General features: G+C 40.8%; 1 protein-coding gene across 3 annotated transcripts in view; it reads left to right on the forward strand.

The window, feature by feature from the left end:
- EFCAB2 (EF-hand calcium binding domain 2) overlaps nucleotides 1–19,673 on the forward strand; it is a 129,862-nt gene that overhangs the window by 60,114 nt on the left and 50,075 nt on the right. For all 3 annotated transcript variants that reach the window (XM_043485488.1, XM_043485490.1, XM_043485489.1), the window contains exon 3: nucleotides 14,033–14,105. In XM_043485488.1, the coding sequence (XP_043341423.1) occupies nucleotides 14,033–14,105 (73 nt within the window). The remainder of the gene's footprint in view (nucleotides 1–14,032; nucleotides 14,106–19,673) is intronic.

Here is a 19,673-nt window from a genome sequence, read left to right on the forward strand (position 1 = left end):
GCTTTGATTCTCCTTTTTTTTTCTTTTTAAAATTTATTTTTAATTGAAGGATAATTGCTTTACAATATTGGTTTGATTTTCTGCCTTACATCAACATGAATTAGCCATAGGTGTTACGAGCCATGATTTAAGCTTCATTTCATGGCTTTGCCAAGAATGAGTCAGTGAAAAAATGACTTCCACAAGGGCAAAGTCTTCATTTTGTTTTCTGTTGTACCTGGCATAGTAGTGTTCAGTAAATATTTATTACATCAATAAAAATCATTTTCAAATCCTTTGTTCCTTCTTAGACATTTTTGAATTGCTTTAAACATTTTCTTGTACTTAGCCTAGTGTCAGCTATTTCATAGAGAAGGTGCGATATTCTGCCTAATCTTTTCTTGCCTAGAATTCTTTTCTCCCCTAGACCTGCAGAATCCGGTCTTCACTTTGTGATCTTTTTGACCTTAGACTGCCCTCAAACTGAAGACTCACAACCTAACTCAGTGCCACTGGCTCCACCTTGTGTCAGGAACGTGGTACTGTACTCACCAAAAATCAGCCTACCAAGAGCCCGCCTGCCCCTGGCCAAATGTTTTAAGTGGTCCAGTTGCTGTATGTAAACTAAATGATGATGCCACTACTGGACAACCTTATTGTGACTCATTTGTTGTGAAATGATTTCACCTCCATGTCTACTATTCTTTATATAATGCAGGAGTGGAAACAAATTCTTAGTATTTAACCAAAAAGGCTTTTGGACTTTAATTTGTAGCTCTTGAAATACTTTGGCCACCTGATGAGAAGAACTGACTCATTGGAAAAGGCCCTGATGCTGGGAAAGATTGAAGGCAGGAGGAGAAGGGGACGACAGAGGATGAAATGGTTGGATGGCATCACCGACTCGATGGACATGAAGTTCGAGCAAGCTCCCGGAGTTGGTGATGGACAGGGAAGCCTGGTGTGCTGCAGTCCATGGGGTCACAAAGAGTTGGACATGACTGAGCAACTGAACTGACTGACCAACTTGTAGCTCTTATCAATATAAGACCTCTGACAAAAAAATGTCTCTGCAAATTTTAGGGACTTTAGATGAGACAGTTGATTTTCATTTTCTCTGAAAAGCATATCAAAGCTGAGGTGTTGGTAATTTTTTAAAAATCCCATGAAATTTATCTAAAAGAAAAAAAAATTTTTTTCCAAAGTAAAATGTTGCTTTTTTTTTTTTTTTTTTTTAAACACAGATTGTATTTGCTTTCTGTTTCGCATATATATGTATAGATCACCAAGTGAGTTAGTTGGACCTAACTGTGCTGGTTGTTCGGGAGATGCTCCTGTCTTGAGATGGCAGGGCAGAAGTCACCTGACCCATTGCGTGAGCTGGTTGGGACTCACAGGATCAGTGATGTGCTGGTGTGAAGTCATGTTGACTTGTACCAGGTCACCAGAGCTGATGAGTTAAGTTTTCAGGAGTTCTGTAAGCCCCTGTTAAACCTACTTAATATAAAAAATAAGCTGTATAAACTTACAAGTTAATTATATTAAAAACAAGTGTGCTCCATTGGGCAGCACTTATGCTAAAATTGGAATGGTACAGAGAAATTTTTAAAAATGTTTATTTATTTATCTTTGTGCTCTGCGGGCTTCCTCTAGTTGCAGAGAGCGGGGGCTGCTCTCTAGTTGTGGTGCGTGGGCTCCTCCTTGCGGTTGTTCCTCTTGAGGAGCACTGGTTCTAGAACGCACGGGCGTCAGGAGTTGCGGCTCTCAGACGCTAGAGCACAGGCTCAGCAGCTGTGGTGCCCGGGCGTGGTTGCTCCGCGGCATGTGGGATCCTCCTGGATCCGGGATGGAACCTGTGTCTCCTGCATTGGCCGGTGCATTCTTTACCACTGGGCCACCAGGGAGGCCAGCTGCAGAGAAATCAGTGTGGCCCCTGCACAAGGGTAACACAAACTCAGGAAGGGTTCTATACTTTGTCAAGTTGTCGTTTTATTACCAGTGGAAAAATAACAAAGGTGACAAACACTCAAAGCTTACCACTTCCTAATGACCGTATTACATTTCTGTCTCATTTATGCTCCGGAGATGATATATGTCTCCTGTGTGGGAGGATGCCATGTGATAGTGTGCTATTGTCACTGACTCCATCATGAGTGATGTCAGATTGGAAGCTTGAAACTGGCCATGGTGGGTAGATTTGCACAACGAAGATGCAAATGCTCCTGATCAGGGCTTTTTCTCCTGAAGAAACCACTTGATCACCTGCACACTGCTGTACACAAATAAGTTTGTTTATGCCTTCTCTCTCTCCTCTTCCAAAAGCTTGACAGAAAGACTTTAGAAGAAACTATTAAAATTTTAAAACTATTTTAATTTTATTGCGTTGACATCAATATATTTTTAATAGTTCTTTTAAATGGTGACTTTAATAATTTTAAGGACTTTAATAGTTTTAATAACAGTAGGGCTTCCCTGGTGGCTCAGATGGTAAAGAATCTGCCTGCAATGCAGGAGACCCAGGTTTGATCCCTGGGTCAGGAAGATCCCCTGGAGAAGGGAATGACAACCCACTCCAGTATTCTTTTTTTTAAAATTTATTTATTTTTTATTGAAGGATAATTGCTTTATAGAATTTTGCTGTTTTCTGCCAAACCTCAGCATGAATCATCCATAAGTATACACATATCCCCTCCCGTTTGAACCTCCCTCCCATCTCCCTCCCCACCACACCCCCCTAAGTTGATACAGAGCCCCTGTTTGAGTTTTCTGAGCCGTATAGCAAATTCCTGTTGGTTATCTATTTTACATATCGTAGTGTAAGTTTCCATGTTACTCGTTCCATACATCTCAACCTTTCCTCCACTCTCCCATGTCCATAAGTCTATTCTCCATGTCCGTTTCTCCATTGTTGCCCTGCAAATACATTCTTCAGTACCATTTTTCTAGATTCCATATACATGCGTAAGAATATGATAGTTATCTTTCTCTTTCTGACTTACTTCGCTCTGTATTAGTAGGTTCTAGGTTCATCCACCTCATTAGAACTGACTCAAATGTGTTTCTTTTTATGGCTGAGTAATATTCCATTGTGTATATGTACCACAAATTCTTTATCCATTCATCTGTCGATGGACATCTAGGTTGCTTCCATGTTCTAGCTATTGTAAATAGTGCTGCAGTGAACAATGGGATACATGTGTCTCTTTCGGTTTTGGTTTCCTCAGAGTATCTGCCTAGGCCACTCCAGTATTCTTGCCTGGAGAAGTCCGAGTACAGGGGAGCCTGGTGGGCTACAGTCCATGGGGTCACAGAGAGTGAGACAAGACTAGCAACTAAGCACTTTCACAATCATTTTAAAAGGTTATTATTATTATTTTTTATATTGTAGTGGTTTTTGCCATACATTGACATGAATCAGCCATGGATTTACATGTATTCCCCATCCCGATCCCCCCTCCCACCTCCCTCTCCACCCGATCCCTCTGGGTCTTCCCAGTGCACCAGCCCCGAGCACTTGTCTCATGCATCCAACCTGGGCTGGTGATCTGCTTCACCCTTGATAATATACATGTTTCGATGCTGTTCTCTCAAAACATCCCACCCTCGCCTTCTCCCACAGAGTCCAAAAGTCTGTTCTGTACATCTGTGTCTCTTTTTCTATTTTGCATATAGGGTTATCGTTACCATCTTTCTAAATTCCATATATATGCGTTAGTATACTGTACTGGTCTTTATCTTTCTGGCTTACTTCACTCTGTATAATGGGCTCCAGTTCCATCCATCTCATCAGAACTGATTCAAATGAATTCTTTTAAACGGCTGAGTAATATTCCATGGTGTATATGTACCACAGCTTCCTTATCCATTCGTCTGCTGATGGGCATCTAGGTTGCTTCCATGTCCTGGCTATTATAAACAGTGCTGCGATGAACACTGGGGTGCATGTGTCTCTTTCAGGTCTGGTTTCCTCGGTGTGTATGCCCAGAAGTGGGATTACTGGGTCATATGGCAGTTCTATTTCCAGTTTTTTAAGAAATCTCCACACAGTTCTCCATAGCGATGTACTAGTTTGCATTCCCACCAACAGTGTAAGAGGGTTTCATTTTCTCCACACCCTCTCCAGCATTTATTGCTTGTAGACTTTTGGAAAGCAGCCATCCTGACTGGCGTGTAATGGTACCTCATTGTGGTTTTGATTTGCATTTCTCTGATAATGAGTGATGTTGAGCATCTTAAAAGGTTATTTTGAAATATTTTTCAATCAATTAGCTTGATTCAAAATCTCATTTAGTCAAAGTTAAATAGGCTAATCAGCCTTAATATATATAATTATATTAGTTATTTTCTTATTTTATATTTTTATTTCATCTTCTAGTTCCTATCTAATACATATTTCCTCTTAATTCTGAGCTTCTTTTATTTTCATCATTAAGCTTTGACATTTCTATTCCTTATCTCTTAAAACTATATTTTCATCTCTTTCAATGTTTTCTTACATTTTCCTCTTTCAGATCTCTTTCTTTCCAGACCTCTGTCTCTTTCTAAAAAATTAATGGCCCAGTTTTTTCTATCCTCTGTTCTTTCTTGCATTTCTCTTTTTTTCTTAGCTCACTCTCAGGAGCCTTACAACACCTGGGGCTGGATGTTTGCAGTATGGTTTCCTTTAGAACGGCCGGAGTCTCAGATCCATCTGGAGTTCTTCAGAGCACCTTAACCCTCCTGTTATGTCCCTTGTTCTGGCACTAGAATTATGATGTGAGAGTAGCTCGGGGGATCACGTGGTCTTCAGTGCTCTGGCCTCGTATTTCAGGACATTGGAGAACAAAAGCTCCACATCACGTTTGTTTCTGCTGTCGTTTCCCTTTATTGTCCTCTCGGGGGCTCTGTTTAGGAACTCGAGAGGCCTCTTGAGATATGTTCACCTCATCCAGTATCATTTGAAGAAAGAGCACATGTGAGAGAAAGGGGCTATAAGTATTTAAACATCACCTCCCTTCTCCACCTCACTTGCCTTTGCGTAATTTTCTTCTTAGTTGCCCTCTCTGTGGCCTTTACTGGTCGGTGCAGTCAACGGACTGCCGCAGAAGGGCGCCTCCCAGTCAGCTGCCTCCTGGGCCAGAGGCTGACCTGGCCATTGCTTGTCTGGAGAGCTTGAGCCTAGTGCTTGTTAGAGTCACTCACAAAGTCCAGCTGTTTTCCTGCAACAGCGGGAGCAGTTCTGGCGCTGCCTTCTTGGTATTTGGTGAAGGGATGAGAAGGGCTCCATGCTTTCCATACACTTTTCTTCTCCCTGCAAACACGGTAGACAGGTATCCACCTCACCTCTACCTGTACTTCTGGAAACAGACTACTTTAGATCTATCATCTTGCTAAGTTTTCAATATTAAATTCTAAAATACTGAGGGAAAATGTTGTACCTAGTACATTTTATTATGAAACTGAGGGCTAAGACATCCTTAATAATCAATTTTTCAAGTCAAAATGATAAAAAAGTGTATAACATGAAAGGAGCAGCTTGTTTCATGAATAGTTTATACAAGGCAGAGTTTCAGTTATTGTTTCTTACTACTTTGGTTTTGATTTCATGAATGAAATGAAGTTTAAAAAACTTCATGCTTATAGACAAATAATAAATGGTACACTGAACTCGTGTGTACTTTCACTTAGATTTACCAGTTCCCAACATTTTTGCCACACTTGCTTTTGATGTGTGTGCTGTCTCCCTATATATTTATTATGTTTATATTTATGTTTGTGTTTTATTATTATTTTCATTTGACTAGACTCTTTTTTAAATTTTATTTTTAATGGAAGAATAATTGCTTTATAGTATTGTGTTGGTCTCCACCAAACATCAACATGAATCAGCCATGGGTTTACCCAAGTCCCCTCCCACCTGAACATCCCTCCCGCCTTCCTCCCCATCCCATCCCTCTAGGATGTTACCAAGCCCCAGTTTGAGTTCCTTGAGTCATATAGCAAATTCCCATTGGCTCTCTATTTTGCATATGGTAATGCATGTTTCCATGTCACTCTCTCCATGCCTTCCACCCTCTCCTTCCTCCCCCACCAGCTCTGTCCGTAAGTCTGTTCTCAATGTCTGTATCTCCATTGCTGCTCGGCAAATAGTTCATCAGTACCATCTTTCTAGATTTCATATTTATGCGTTAGTATATGGCATTTGTTTTTCTCTTTCTGACTTACTTCACTGTAGGTTCGTCCACCTCATTAGGACTGACTCAAATGTATTCCTTTTTTATGGCTGAGTAATATTCCATTTTACATATGTACCACAGCTTCTTTATCCATTCATTTGTTGATGGACACCTAGGTTGCTTCCATGCCCTAGCTATTGTAAATAGAACTGCAGTGAATATTGGGGTACATGTGTCTTTTTAAATGTTGATTTCCTCAGGGTATATGCCTGGTAGTGGTTTTGCTGGGTCATATGGTGTTTTTATTCCTAGTTTTTTAAGGATTCTCTATTTTGTTCTCCATAGGGGCTGTATAAATTTGCATTCCCACCAATAGTGCAAGAGGGTTCCCTTTTCTCCACGCCCTCTCTAGCATTTGTTGTTTGTAGATTTTTTGGTGATGGCCATTCTGACAGGTGTGAGGTGATATCTCATTGTAGCTTTGATTTGCATTTCTCTAATAGTGAGCAATGTTGAGCATCTTTTCGTGTGTTTATTAGTCATCTTTATATCTTCTTTGGAGAAATGTCTGCTTAGGTCTTTTCCCCACTTTTTGATTGGGTTGTTTGTTTTTCTGGTATTGATTTGTATCATTTTACTAGGCTTTGAGAGTAAGTTGTAGACACTGTGACCTTTTCCCTTAAATACTCGAATGTATATCCTCTGAGAACAAGAACATTCTCTTTTATAAGCCATAGGTTGTGTGTGTGTGTATGTTTAAAAATAATCTTAGAGTCAAGCACTTGAGGAGAACTTTAAGAAGCCATTTGGCTCCTTCCCCTGCTTCTTGCAGTTTAGCTCCTAAACAGTACAAAATTGGTATTTTTCAGGAGTGATGTATGCAGATTTCTACATGGAACGTGCCTGTAATAGAGTATGTGAAGCAGAAGGACCATTCTCATGATGTTTACATGTGTCCCTGTAAACAAAGAAGCAAACACGGGCTACGCTAAACAAAACCGTATCTGAGGGCCACATTTCTTCCTTTGGTCATCAGCTTGTGATCCCTGAATCTGTGTTCAGGGCTCTCATGGGGTGGCATACCCACAGCTTTCTGTAGAAGCACCTTGTTATAGTCAAGTTCTTTTTTAAGTCTAACTAAATGCACAGTTGAGATTTATGAGAGATAGTGGTGTGCAGTGGTTAAGAGTGTGGAGTCCAGCCTGTGTGTGCGTCTGAATCCCAATTCCGCTACTTACTAGGATCTTGGGGAAATTACCAGACGTTTCTGTGGTTCAGTTTCCTCCATATATAAAACAACAGTGCCTACCCCACAGAGCTATTGTGAGGAGATATTTTTTCTCATATCCATACAGATCATGATCATGTCATAAGGGAGGTGAATGAGACGTAAGGTCTGTTCTTTCTAGAAGTCTTAGAGGAGATGTCTGTTCTTAGCCAGAAGGCTAGTTAACCTACTTTTCTCACATCGTGAGGGCTTTTGTTTCTGTTTTCATCCCTGTTCTCTGCTTAGCCCCCTTGTCAGACTTCTCCACAGCTCCTGAGATTTCCCTAGTCCCAAGGAAGTCATTGCTTTAACATATTGGCTATATGTGACCTCGGGTCCATTCCTGAATGCCTTTGGGGTTTAATTTCTTCCTCTGAAAATGGAGATACTAGTAGTGCCTACTTCCTGAGGATTAAATGAGGTGATAGAATGTGCCGGGCACAGAGTGCGTGCTCTAGAGCTGCGAGCTTCAGGCATGATGTCTGTTTTCTCCAGTGGGCATCCTCCACAACCGTGTATTCCGAACTTCTGGTCTAGATTTTCTTACCACTGGCACTCTTGCTGGTGGTGGTGGTGGTGTTCTTCCTCTTTCTTCTACGAGTGCTGTTACTAAGGTACTGCACGTGCGTGCTCTGTCGCTCAGCTGTGTCCAACTCTGCGTGACTCTGTGGGCGTAGCCCACCACGTTCCTCTCTTCATGGGATTCTCTAGGCAAGAATACTGGAGTGGGTTGCCATTTCCCACTCCATATTAAGATACCAGTGGTCTTCTTTTGTCCAAATCTAAGATAGTTCTTATTCTTTTGGCCATCTTTAATATTTTTAACAGTAGAGATCAGCCTGCAACAGAGGTACGGAGCAGGGGGCACTTAAAGGGGTTACAGGAAGAAGAGAGGGTCAGATGAAGGGAAGGGAAGGGAAGAGATGAGGGAGTGAGAGAGACCTGGACTGATTGATGAGTAGAGAGCCAGTGATGGAAGTATTTTGCAGAGGGGTTAGACATGGAGTGGATGAGTGGGGAATGGAGTCGACAGTTACAAGAGAAATAATTTCTAAGTGTTGTAATAGCAAAAGGAAGCTGAGAAATAGAATAGTTGGAGGTGGTCGGGCACCCATCGAAATTTTTTCAAGATAAGGAAGATTGTGAATGTTTTACAGCCAAAGAGCTAGCAAATAATAAAGAATGAAGATGCTGAAAGAGAGGCACATGTGTCAAGAACAAGAGCCAATACAATGGAGCGGGGTTAGCTTTGTTAGGAAGAGTGCTTTTTTTCCCTCCACGGTTGAGAGAGTAAGGAAGGAGGTTTGCTTCCCTGGTGGCTCAGATGGTAAAGAATCCCGTAATCCGCGAGACACAGGTTCGATCCCTGGGTTGGGAAGATCCCCTAGAGAAGGGAATGGCAACGCACTCCAGTATTCTTGCCTGGAGAATTCCGTGAACAGAGGAGCCTGATGAACAGAGGAGCCTGTGTCCATGGGGTCACAAAGAGTCAGATGCAATTGAGTGACTGACACGTTCACTTTCATGTACACACCTGTAGTGGTGTGAGAGAAGTGCATGGAAAGCTGGTAGTATGGACTGAAGGTTTGAGTCCTTCTCAGATTCATATATTTTAGGCCCTTACCCTCAGCAGGATGGTATTTGGAGGTGGGACCTTTGAGAGGTGATTAGGTTTAGATGAGGTCATGAGAGTGGAGCCCCCCAAAGGAGAGGGAGACCTAAGCCTGCTGTTTTCCCGCTATGAGGTCACAACAGGAAGAAGGTCACCTGCAACCTGGGACGCGGGCTGTCACCAGACCCCAAATCGGTTAGTGCTTTAATCTCGGATTTCAGGCCCCTAGAACTAGGAGAAATGAATGTCTGTGGTTTAGGTTCCCTCGTCTGTGGTATGTTGTTAGAGCAACTGGAGCTGAGTGAGGAGGGTCGGTGATGGTGCCGACCTCAGCAGTTTTCATTTCTTTGGTGAAGTAGGTGATAGGGTTTTCTGCTGAGATTAAGGGAGGCCATGCTTTGGAGCTTGAGGCCAGAGAGGATTCAGGATAGCTCTTTGGGAAGTTTGCTAGGGCATCAACATGAGATGAGAGAAAGGATTGTCAGGCAGCGTCCAGGACACTTGATGCTAGATGGCGTGAATCTGTAGTGGGCCACAGGTTTTTGTTGTTTTCTTCCAGCAGGGCTTTGCGGTAACAGGAAATTAAAATTAGAGACGTAGAGATGCTCAGGGTTATGGATCAATAGAGCAGGCAGGATGGAAGGTTAAGGGACCCAGAATCCGGGGTGGTGATAATGGAAATTTTGAGTAGTTGACTGTGGAATATTGAGCAACCCGATGTGTAGATTAATTAACTGCCAAACACTGCATGAGTGAACCCAGGGGAAACTGGTGGAGGAACCATCCAGCCAACCTACAGAATTATGAAAAATAAGAACTCGTTGTTGTTTAAGACGCTACATTTTGGGCAGTGTGTGATCCAGCAGTGGAAACCTGCAATGCTCTGCCTCATGTTGGGCAATTGGGACTGGGAGCCTGGGGGCAAGGGAGCCGGTGCAGCAGGTCAGGCCCTGGGGAAGCAGAGCAGAAGAGAATGGAGAGAGAAAGAAAAGACTTCACATCCCATTCCCAAACCACAAACTAGGGTTATAGATATGAATTGTATATAGAGTAGTCTAGTAGACTGGAGGTAAAAATGTGTCATGTTCCTGTACTTTTCTAAATCTAGTCTAATTCCATTTCCCCACGTGCCAGACCAGAAAAAGTTCAACATTAGCAATTTGGTGGCTCCTTCTTTTCTTCTCCCATATTGTCCTCAGTTAGTTAGTGTTAGTCGTTCAGTTGTGTCCAACTCTATACGACCCTCTGGGCTGTAGCCCACCAGGATCCTCTGTCCATGGAATTCTCCAGGTAAGAATACTGGAGTGGGTTGCTATTCCCTTCTCCACGGGAACTTCCTGACCCAGGGATTGAATACACACAGGTCTCCAGCATTGCAGGCCGATTCTTTACTGTCTGAGTCACCGGGGACCACATTGTCCTAGGAGGCTAATGCAGTCTTTAGGGAAAACAAGGGCAGGGAAACCGCTGTGCTGCTGAGACGTCTAGACCTGAAGCCATGGGCATCACCCCCTTCCTCTGTGCCCAGGTCGGCTGCAGGGATCCTGACCACAGCTTCCAGAGCCCAGAGCACAGAGGAGGAGATTAGCTTTCTGCTGAAAGGGAGGGTGGGCGAGCTAGAGAACCTGTTGTTTGTGTACAGGTGAGCTTTTGACGTTTTGTATTGTTCTCAAGGCCACTGTGGACCCTCAGCTGAAGGGTCTTTGCCCTTTTCTCTTATATCATCAGGACTAGACAGAAAGAAGTTCCTTGATGCTGAGAGGACGTTAGGCTTTGTTTTCTATGGTCTGCCTGGGCAAAGAGACAGTCTAGCCCAGTGCCCTCAGAGAGCAGAAGATGGTGATGGGTTCTTCAAAGCAAAGTGGAAAGAGGGACAGAGTAAAATATTCTAAGACTGCAAGGAGGAATCTACCGCCTTCTTATAGGAAGCAGCTTGCTGGTGGCAGGTCTTCAGGTGAGATGGCCATGTGGATATAGCACTAAACGCCCGCCCCAGCCCTTCCCACCTCCTCGGGAAGCCCATCTGTTCAGCTGATGGTGCCCAAATCAGTCTTCTATTTAACCCTGGTCCATTCCCATTGGTATTTAAACATGCTCGCGTCTTTCTGGTCTTAAAAAATAAAAAATCTCCCTTGATACCATGTCCCCCCTCCAGACATCAGTTCTTCCCCTTCACTGCACAGATCCATCCACCTGATTTCTCCTCAGCCTTCAAGTGGAAATATCCTTGGTCCAAAATCAGAACTATCTCCTTCTTTACTAATTACAGTGGACATTTTTCAGAACTTATCTTCCTTGACCTTTCAGCAGCATTTAACACTGAAGATGACTCAATTTTTTTCATCTCTTTCCTTAGTTTCCATGACATCACCCTGTCCTGAATTTCAGCTTATTTCCTGGCTCCTCTTCTCTGAGTCTAGTGCAGATTCCTCATCCGTGGACCATTGTGTCAGTGGGGAGACTCCTGTGAGCTCTTCCTGGGTCGTCATCTCTTCCAGCCAGGGCACTCTTCGTACAGGCGCTCTTCTGCTCCCGTGGCTTTGTTACCAGATCTGTTTCCAGCCCAGATTTTCTCCTATGCATCTTTATACATGTCAAGTCTACCCTTAGATTTTATCCCCTTCGAAAGCTAGTAAGTTAGCCTGTTACTGTTTCTTGGATATTGGCAGAAGACGTGAGACCTGGGTCAGCAACCCAGGACTTCATTTAAATATGGTTGAGGGAATTCCCTGGAGGTCCAGTGCTTAAGACTCTGTGCTTCCACTGCAGGGGGCACGGGTTCGACCCCTGGTCAGGAAACTAAGATTCTGCATGCTTTGACATGTGGCCAGTAAATAAGTAAATAAATGAATAAGGTTGAAAGTTTCTCATAGTGGCACAGGGGGGATAAATTACATTGCTGACACAGCACAATGCAATCCTAATTTTCTGTTTATGTATTGTACCTGTCTTCACAAAGTGCATCATAATGGCAGCTATTCCTTAGAAAATAACCATCAAAAGAAGGATTGCATATATAATTTAAATTTTTCTAGTAGTAGTATTTTTAAAAAGTAAAAGAGAAACAGGTAAAACAATATGTTTTATTTAACCAATATGTCTAAAATATGATTTCAACATGTAATCAATTAAAAATTATTAATGGATGTTTTACATTTTTTTAATACTAGTTTTTGAAATCCATATATATGTTTCACTTAGAGCCCATTTTAATCTGGACTAGTCACATTTCCAGTGCTCTATAGCCAGGTGGAGGTAGTAGCTTCTGTATTGCATGGTGCAGGCCTGACATTTCTCTTTTTTTCCCCCAGTGCACCTCCCCAAGATTTCTAACCAGCAGGGGCATACAAACAGTACCCTCCTCACTTCCCTGCCTTCCCTTTGTTTCTGTGAGTTAAGGCAGCCTTTATTCTTATCCTTCTGAGTCTGGAGTTGAAGCAGTTCTCTGATTCACAGAACAGAAGGCCTAGAAGGTTATGGAGGAGATAAATCCATGACTGTTTATCAAATTATATATTTTTTGTCCCTGCCTCATTAACTATTTGTTCTAACATATGCAATACCCAGTCTGATGTTACAAGAGTATTACTACATTGGTGTTAGCCAGTTTCATTGGTCATCTTTAGCTGCTTCTTGAGAGAAAGTATAATTTCATAAAACATTTTTAGTCTCTAGTAACAGCATCATGTTCAGATCCTGCCTTAGTGAGGCACGTGGGCATGAAAAGCAGTGAGACTAAGGAGCCCAGGGAGGTACGAAATAGAGTTGACACAAAGACATTACATGTTTAGTTGGCCCTCAAATCAGTCAGTGAACACCAGGAATCCTATATTCCACAGTTATTGACTTCAGGTTTTTCTCCTGATACTCATCCTTCAGCCTCCTGAAGTGAAGAACTTAAAAATTCTTATTTAAAATGTTTTCTCTGTAAAATAGAGAGTAAATATAATACCACAGATATTAGCCAGAATGGTAAAGAAGTTAAATATTCTAGTTAAGTGAACATTAGTTAAGTTGCTAACATTAGTTAACATTAACATTTAGTTAAGTTGAACAAATTAACTTTCAAAATATCACAACTTTTTAACCATTTTAAATGAAAACATTTAATAGTCTATTATAAATCCCCTGTCTGAGCATCCAGGGAGTACTGAATATAGCTTATACTTTTCTTAGATTATTGATAAATTGAATTACATTCCTATGGGGGAGGAGGTGAGGAATAACTAATATTTATTGAGTGTCTACTCTGTCAAGTGCTGTGCTTTATGTTATGGTATCTCATATTATTTGGCCATTAGAGTATTCTCAGCCCAGTTCTGAGTATTTCAAGGAAGAATCTTGTGTTTCACCTGCCAGGTAGGCTTATGCATGCAGATTAACCTGCCCAGTCTAGCAAATTACAGGGCTGGAGTTGGAACCCTAGCAGTCTGCCAATGGCTTCCCCAGTGGCTCAGCAGTAAAGAATCTGCCTGCAAAGGAAGAGATTCAAGAGGCGAGGGTTTGATCCCTGGGTTGGGAAGATCTCCAGGAGAAGGAAATGGCAGCTCGCTCCAGTATTCTTGCCTGGGAAATCCCAGGATATAGGAGCCTGGTGGGCTATGGCCCATGGGGTCTCAAAAAAGTTGGACCTGACTGAGCGACTAAACAACAATAGTCTGCCACTAGAGGTTCTACTTTTAGGTACCCTGCCTCTAGACTTCACCTCCTTAGACATTATCATCCTCATTTTACAGATGTGGAAACTGTGGCTCAAAAGAATTAACTAACACTTAAAACCAGTTAGGAAGTGGCAGGGTTTGCGCTTGCCAGTCAACACAAACACTTCTTTCTTCTCTCTTGGGTTCACTAGTCTGCCTTTTCCTTTCCTCAGAAAGTATCTTCCATCCTCTTGAGGCAATGTTTATTACATGACTTTTTTTGCTGTGCTACACCTGCTGTGAAATAATTTAGAGAAACATAGTGCTTGTTTTTTCAGAGTTTATATTCTAAAACAATTGACTGCTTTTTTCCCCACAGAGAGGTCGGAACAATTATCAGGTCATTAGGATGCTGCCCTAGTGAAGGAGAGCTACATGATCTGATTGCAGAGGTAAGTAGGCGAAGAAACTTTTATTCATGGCTGAATGAAATGGAATGACTCTTTGCGTGGCTCTATCTTCTTGTAATTAAAAAAAGCCAATCCTTACCTGAAGTGAAAAATGCCCTAAATTACCAGATGTACTTAGTGAAGACATTAGGACAGCTATGAACGTGCATGCATGCTAAGTCACTTTAGTCGTGTCTGACGCTTTGCGACGCCATGGGCTGTAGCCCGCCTGGCTCTGTCCATGGGATTCTCCAGGCAAGAATACTTGAGTGGGTTGCCATGCCCTCCTCCAGGGGATCTTTCTGACCCAGGAATCAAAACCGTGACTCCTGCATTGCAGGTGGATTCTTTACCGCTGAGCCACCAGGGAAGCCCTAGGACAGCTATGTGAATTAGCAAATCAACAGGATCTGGAAGAATTGATATCAGATCTTAAAGAAATGTTTATGACCAAGTAATGCGATGGCTCAAGTAAGGACCTCACTTTAGACATTACACTCTTTGTAATTAGTTGAAGAAAGGCCAGTAGACACAGGGGACTGACTGTATGCAGAATGAAAATTGACAGATGAATATAGTAAATAATGTCAGTTTACAGGGAGTAGAAAGAGTAAAGACTGTACAGAATATATCTGAGGAAATAAAACTAACTTTCACAATTAGTAGTGAATAAAATAATAACTCACTTGACATTGAATTTTGAAAATGCTTATTTGTAATAGTGTAGATGAGTTGCTGGAGGGAATTATCTTATAAACGGTGATGAGAAGCCCAAAACCAGAGAGCTTCACGCCTTGTTTGGTTTTCCAGAAAAGTATCTGATCAAATTTCAAGTACAACTTTCAGTTCAACAAAGCAGAGGCCTGGAGGGAAAAAAACTACCTGGGCAGTCACTAGAAAACTCTTTTCAAACTTGTTTATTAGGTATGTGGATTTTGGTGGAGGCCAAGTATCAACAAAGAGGATAGGGACAAAGGCAAGCATGTATGATTTTATTTATCTCCTTATTCCTTGCACCCAGCATAGTACTTGCTTCTTTGGGAAGGAAGTGACTCTGGGTGAGTCGCTTAACCTCTGCATCAGTTTCTCCATAATAATACTTACTTCAGAATTTGCTTCAAAGATAAATGAAATAATGTATAAGAAGACAAATTTTGAATCCTGAAGTACATAGATTGGAAAGATGACTGTTGCTCCACATTAACAATTTTAAAATTTAATTATTTTGTATTGGAATATAGTTTATCTACAATGTTGTTAGTTTTAGGTATACAGCAAGTGATTGTTGTACACATACATATATACATTCTTTTTCAGATTCTTTTCCTATATAGGTTGTTACAGAATCTTGAGTAGAGTTTCCTGTGCTATGCAGTAGCACAGGAAACTTGTTTATTGTCTGTTTTATACATAGTAGTGAGGATATGTTAATCATAAACTCCTAATTTATCCTTCCCCCACATTTCCTCTTTAGTAACGATGTTTGTTTTCTAACTCTGTGAGTCTGTTTCTGTTTTGTCCATAAGTTCATTCGCATTACCATCTTGATAACTAAAACCAAGTACCAATTTTTTATTAGCATTTAAAAATATTCAGTAAAGCAGGAAACAGTTTTCCATTTTGGGATCCAGCAAAGTCATTTTTACTGAGTAGCGGGAAAAACCATCTCCTGCACTGGTCCTCACTAACAAAAAGTGTTGATCACTCCCTTAAAGTGACTATCATCAAAGCTAGAATTTGTACTGGGGAGAGGAAAGTTGGCACTGTAGAAGAGCTAGAACTGGAAGATGAATTTACAGTGAAATCACAATTATGGTTTGTAATTGAGTAGACTAAGTGGAGCAGTAATGAAAAATACCTCTGAAACTTTAGAACCTAATTCTTTTATGGTTTGCTTGTATGTTTTAATCTATAGCAGGGATCAGCAAACCACAACTCCTGGGCCAAATCCAGTCCACAACCTACTTTTGTAAAGTTTTATTGTAACATAGCTAGACTCATTTTGTTGTTGTTGTTCAGTTGCTAAGTCACGTCCAACTCTTTGCAACCCCATGGACTGTAGCACGCCAGGCTCCTCTGTCCCCCCCTAGCTCCTGGAGTTTGCTCAGATTCATGTCCATGAAGTCAGTGATACTATCTAACCATCTTATCCTCCACTGCCCCTTTTTCCTTTTGCCTTCAATCTTCCGCATCAACAGGGTAAGACTCATTTAGTTACATATTATCTATAGCTACTTACTTACTACAAGAGTGGATTTAAGAGACCATATGATTTGCAAAGCTTAAAGGTTCTGGCCTTTTACAGAAAAGGTTTGCCAACTCCTGATCTATATATAGGCTTCTTTTGCAAAGTAGAACAAATACTACATCTAGTGTTGAGAGATTGAGGTTCAGATCCCATAACTACTGCTTACAGCTGTGTTACCTTTGGTGAGCTACTTAATCTTTCAAAGTCTGGTTTCACATGCAAAAGAAATGCAACAATACCATGGTGTTTTATGAGTATTAAATTTAATAACTGTAAGGAATCAGCTGTTACTTGGTGGGCACTCTGCATATTTGGATTTGCTTGCTCTGTAGATGACTTGCTACCAAAACACCCTCACAGGTTTGGGCAGTTAGTTAGCCACAGTAGGTGTTCAGGTCCCAATGTTTTATTTTGTCTTTACCGTTTTCTTAGGTACATTGACACGACTTTTGAAAATTACAGATATTTAGAACAGTTATGATCTCATAAAGATCACTGAGCTATCTAAGCTCTATATAAATGTTTTTCTGTACTTATTCACAACGCAGTTTATTCACATTGCATTCTAGCAATATGCTTGAAAAGGTTTGCATGTGACTGTCCTTTTTGAAGTTTCCCAAATAATTGAGAGGAAAAAAAGCACACAGATATTTGATACATACATACATACAAAGCTACATAATAGTGAACGTCTAGAGGTAGATGTCCTATCACTAAATGCTCTGTAGTAGTTTCAGAACTGAAACTGTTTCTGCCTCATTTGTTCTGAAATGAAATAGTGACTATACTTTAAAATTCTTCTATAAAAAATTGAAGTCTGTGTTTGGTTCTCTAATCGTCATTTACTTGAATTTTATTGTAGATTCATACTAACTTTCAGTTCTCCACTTCCTGGAGATGAATTTGAAATCCAGTGTTTCTCTTGAACTAGATCATTTTAAAAAATCACTCAACATTGATCCCTCTACTTAATATTCTGTAGTTAACCACTGGTCCCACATAATCTCTGCCTGTTTGGAATGTCACAAACCCAGCAAAAATGAGAAAGGTTAATGAAAATCTTATCAACATACAGATTACTGAACAATTTTTCCTTTGATGTTAAGTCAGAGCTGCCTGGGATCTTCAGTGTGCAAGGGCTGGGAGGAGATAATGACGTTTCAGTACAAGTGGAAAGGATACTTAGTGGTCTACATCCTTTACAGTTCAAACCTAAGGGAGGTGGGAGGGGGGATCGGGGTGGGGAATACTTGTAAATCCACGGCTGATTCATGTCAGTGTATGACAAAAACCACTACAATATTGTAAAGTAATTAGCCTCCAACTAATAAAAATAAATGGAAAACAACAAACAAACAAACAAAAAAGTTCAAACCTAAGTGTACTTATGGAGAATTTAAAGTAATTACAAAAGAGAACTAAAAGATGTTTGGAAAATAATATCAATGCTGGTGAGATTATTACATTGCACAGTGATTTTTAAAAAGGTCAAGTCATGAGGAAAGTCTAAAAATCAAAAGTGTGTGTGCACCTAATAATAGAACTTTAATATACATAAAGCAAACATAGACAGATTAGAAGGAAAAACAGACAATTCCATAATCACAGATGACGATTACAGTAAACTGCTCTAAGTAACTGATAGAATAGCCATATAAAATATTAGCAGAGATATAGAATATATGAACAATACCATCAACCACTCCAACCTAATTAGTATTTATAGAATACTACCCTGAACAACTGCAATATACATGTTCTTTCCATGTGTACATGGAGTGTTCATTAAGATAGTTTAAGTATTAGGCCACAAAACAAGTCTTAGTAGATTTTTAATACCAAAAAAAATGAATTAAATAGAGAGCAATTGAGAATAAGATCATTAGGAAATCCTCAAGTACTTGGAATTATACTTCTTTTTTAAAAATTTTATTTATTTTTTTATTGAGGGATAATTGCTTTACAGAATTTTGTTGCTTTCAAACCTCAACACAAATCACTGATAGGTATAAATATATCCCCTCCTTTTTGAAACTCTCTCCCATCTCCCTCCTCATCCCACCTCTCTAGGTTGATACAAAGCCCCTGTTTGAGTTTCCTGAGCCATAGAGCAAATTCCTGTTGGCTATGTATTTTACATATAGTAATGTATGTTTCCATGTTATTCTTTCCATACATCTCACCTCTCCTCCCCTCTCCCCATAAGCAACATACTTCTAAATAATTCATGAATCAAAGAAGAAATCTCAAGGAAAATTAGAAAACATTTTGTCCTGAGTGATAGGGAAGATGCAACATGTCAAACTTTGTGGGATGCAGGTAAAACATCACTTAGAGGACAGTTTACCACTTTAAGTGTTTATATTAGAAAAGACAAAAAAATCTGCAAATAATTATCTAAATTCTCATCTTAAGAAACTAGGCTTCCTTGGCCCACCAGACCGAGCGCCTGTGCGAGCTCGTGTGGGCCTCTACCCGGCTGCCCTCCTTCCCGTCAGAGCACAGGACGGGGATCTGGGGTCTCTGGCAGCTTCTGGAACCTCGGGCTGTGACGTCACCCCACCCTGCCCCCGCACACCTGCAGCCAGACCCCACTTAACTTGATCAACCAGGGCCAGGAGCTGCCGCAGGGTTTGAACGTGCCAACAAGCATCCGTCTCCCTCCCTGGCCTGGCCACAGACCTTATCGGCAGCAGCGTTTTAATTGGGTTAGAAAAGATTTTGTTGGGGGCGATCTTTTCTTGGGTACAAGGGGTAAATGACTCAATTGTCTTAGAATGTCCTCAAATGTGATGAAAGACAAGGCAAAATGAGGGCTGGGCTGTTAGATGGGGCCCTTTCTTAGCACTGGCACCCAAGTAACCGCCAGGAAGGAAGCTTGAGGTCAGACACCGAGCCCAGTTCTCCATTAGGTCCCCCGGCTCAGTGTCAGGGCTCTCAGTACTTGTAGGGACTGACAAAAAAAGGTGTGGATTTCTGTTAAAATTGTAAGAAAAAACGAACTTCTAGGATTGAATAAAATATTTTAATTAAAAAAAAAAAAAAAAAAGAAACTAGAAAAACAAGACCAACATACACACAATATAAATAGAGGGAAGGAAATTATAAAGAGCAGAAATCAGTGAAATAGAAAATGGACAGAGAAAAATCACTGAAAAAAAATATGAATCTGTTCAAATACAGTTGATAAACTTACAGCTAAGTACATTGAGATACAAATTACCAATATCAAGATTAAAGAGAACTGTATTCAATATCTTGTAATAGCCTATAATGGAGAAGAATCTGAAGAAGAATATATATATAAACATGTATATCTATAT

This window comes from Cervus canadensis, chromosome 13 (assembly GCF_019320065.1).
Source record: "Cervus canadensis isolate Bull #8, Minnesota chromosome 13, ASM1932006v1, whole genome shotgun sequence".
NCBI classification, from domain to species: Eukaryota; Metazoa; Chordata; class Mammalia; order Artiodactyla; family Cervidae; genus Cervus; species Cervus canadensis.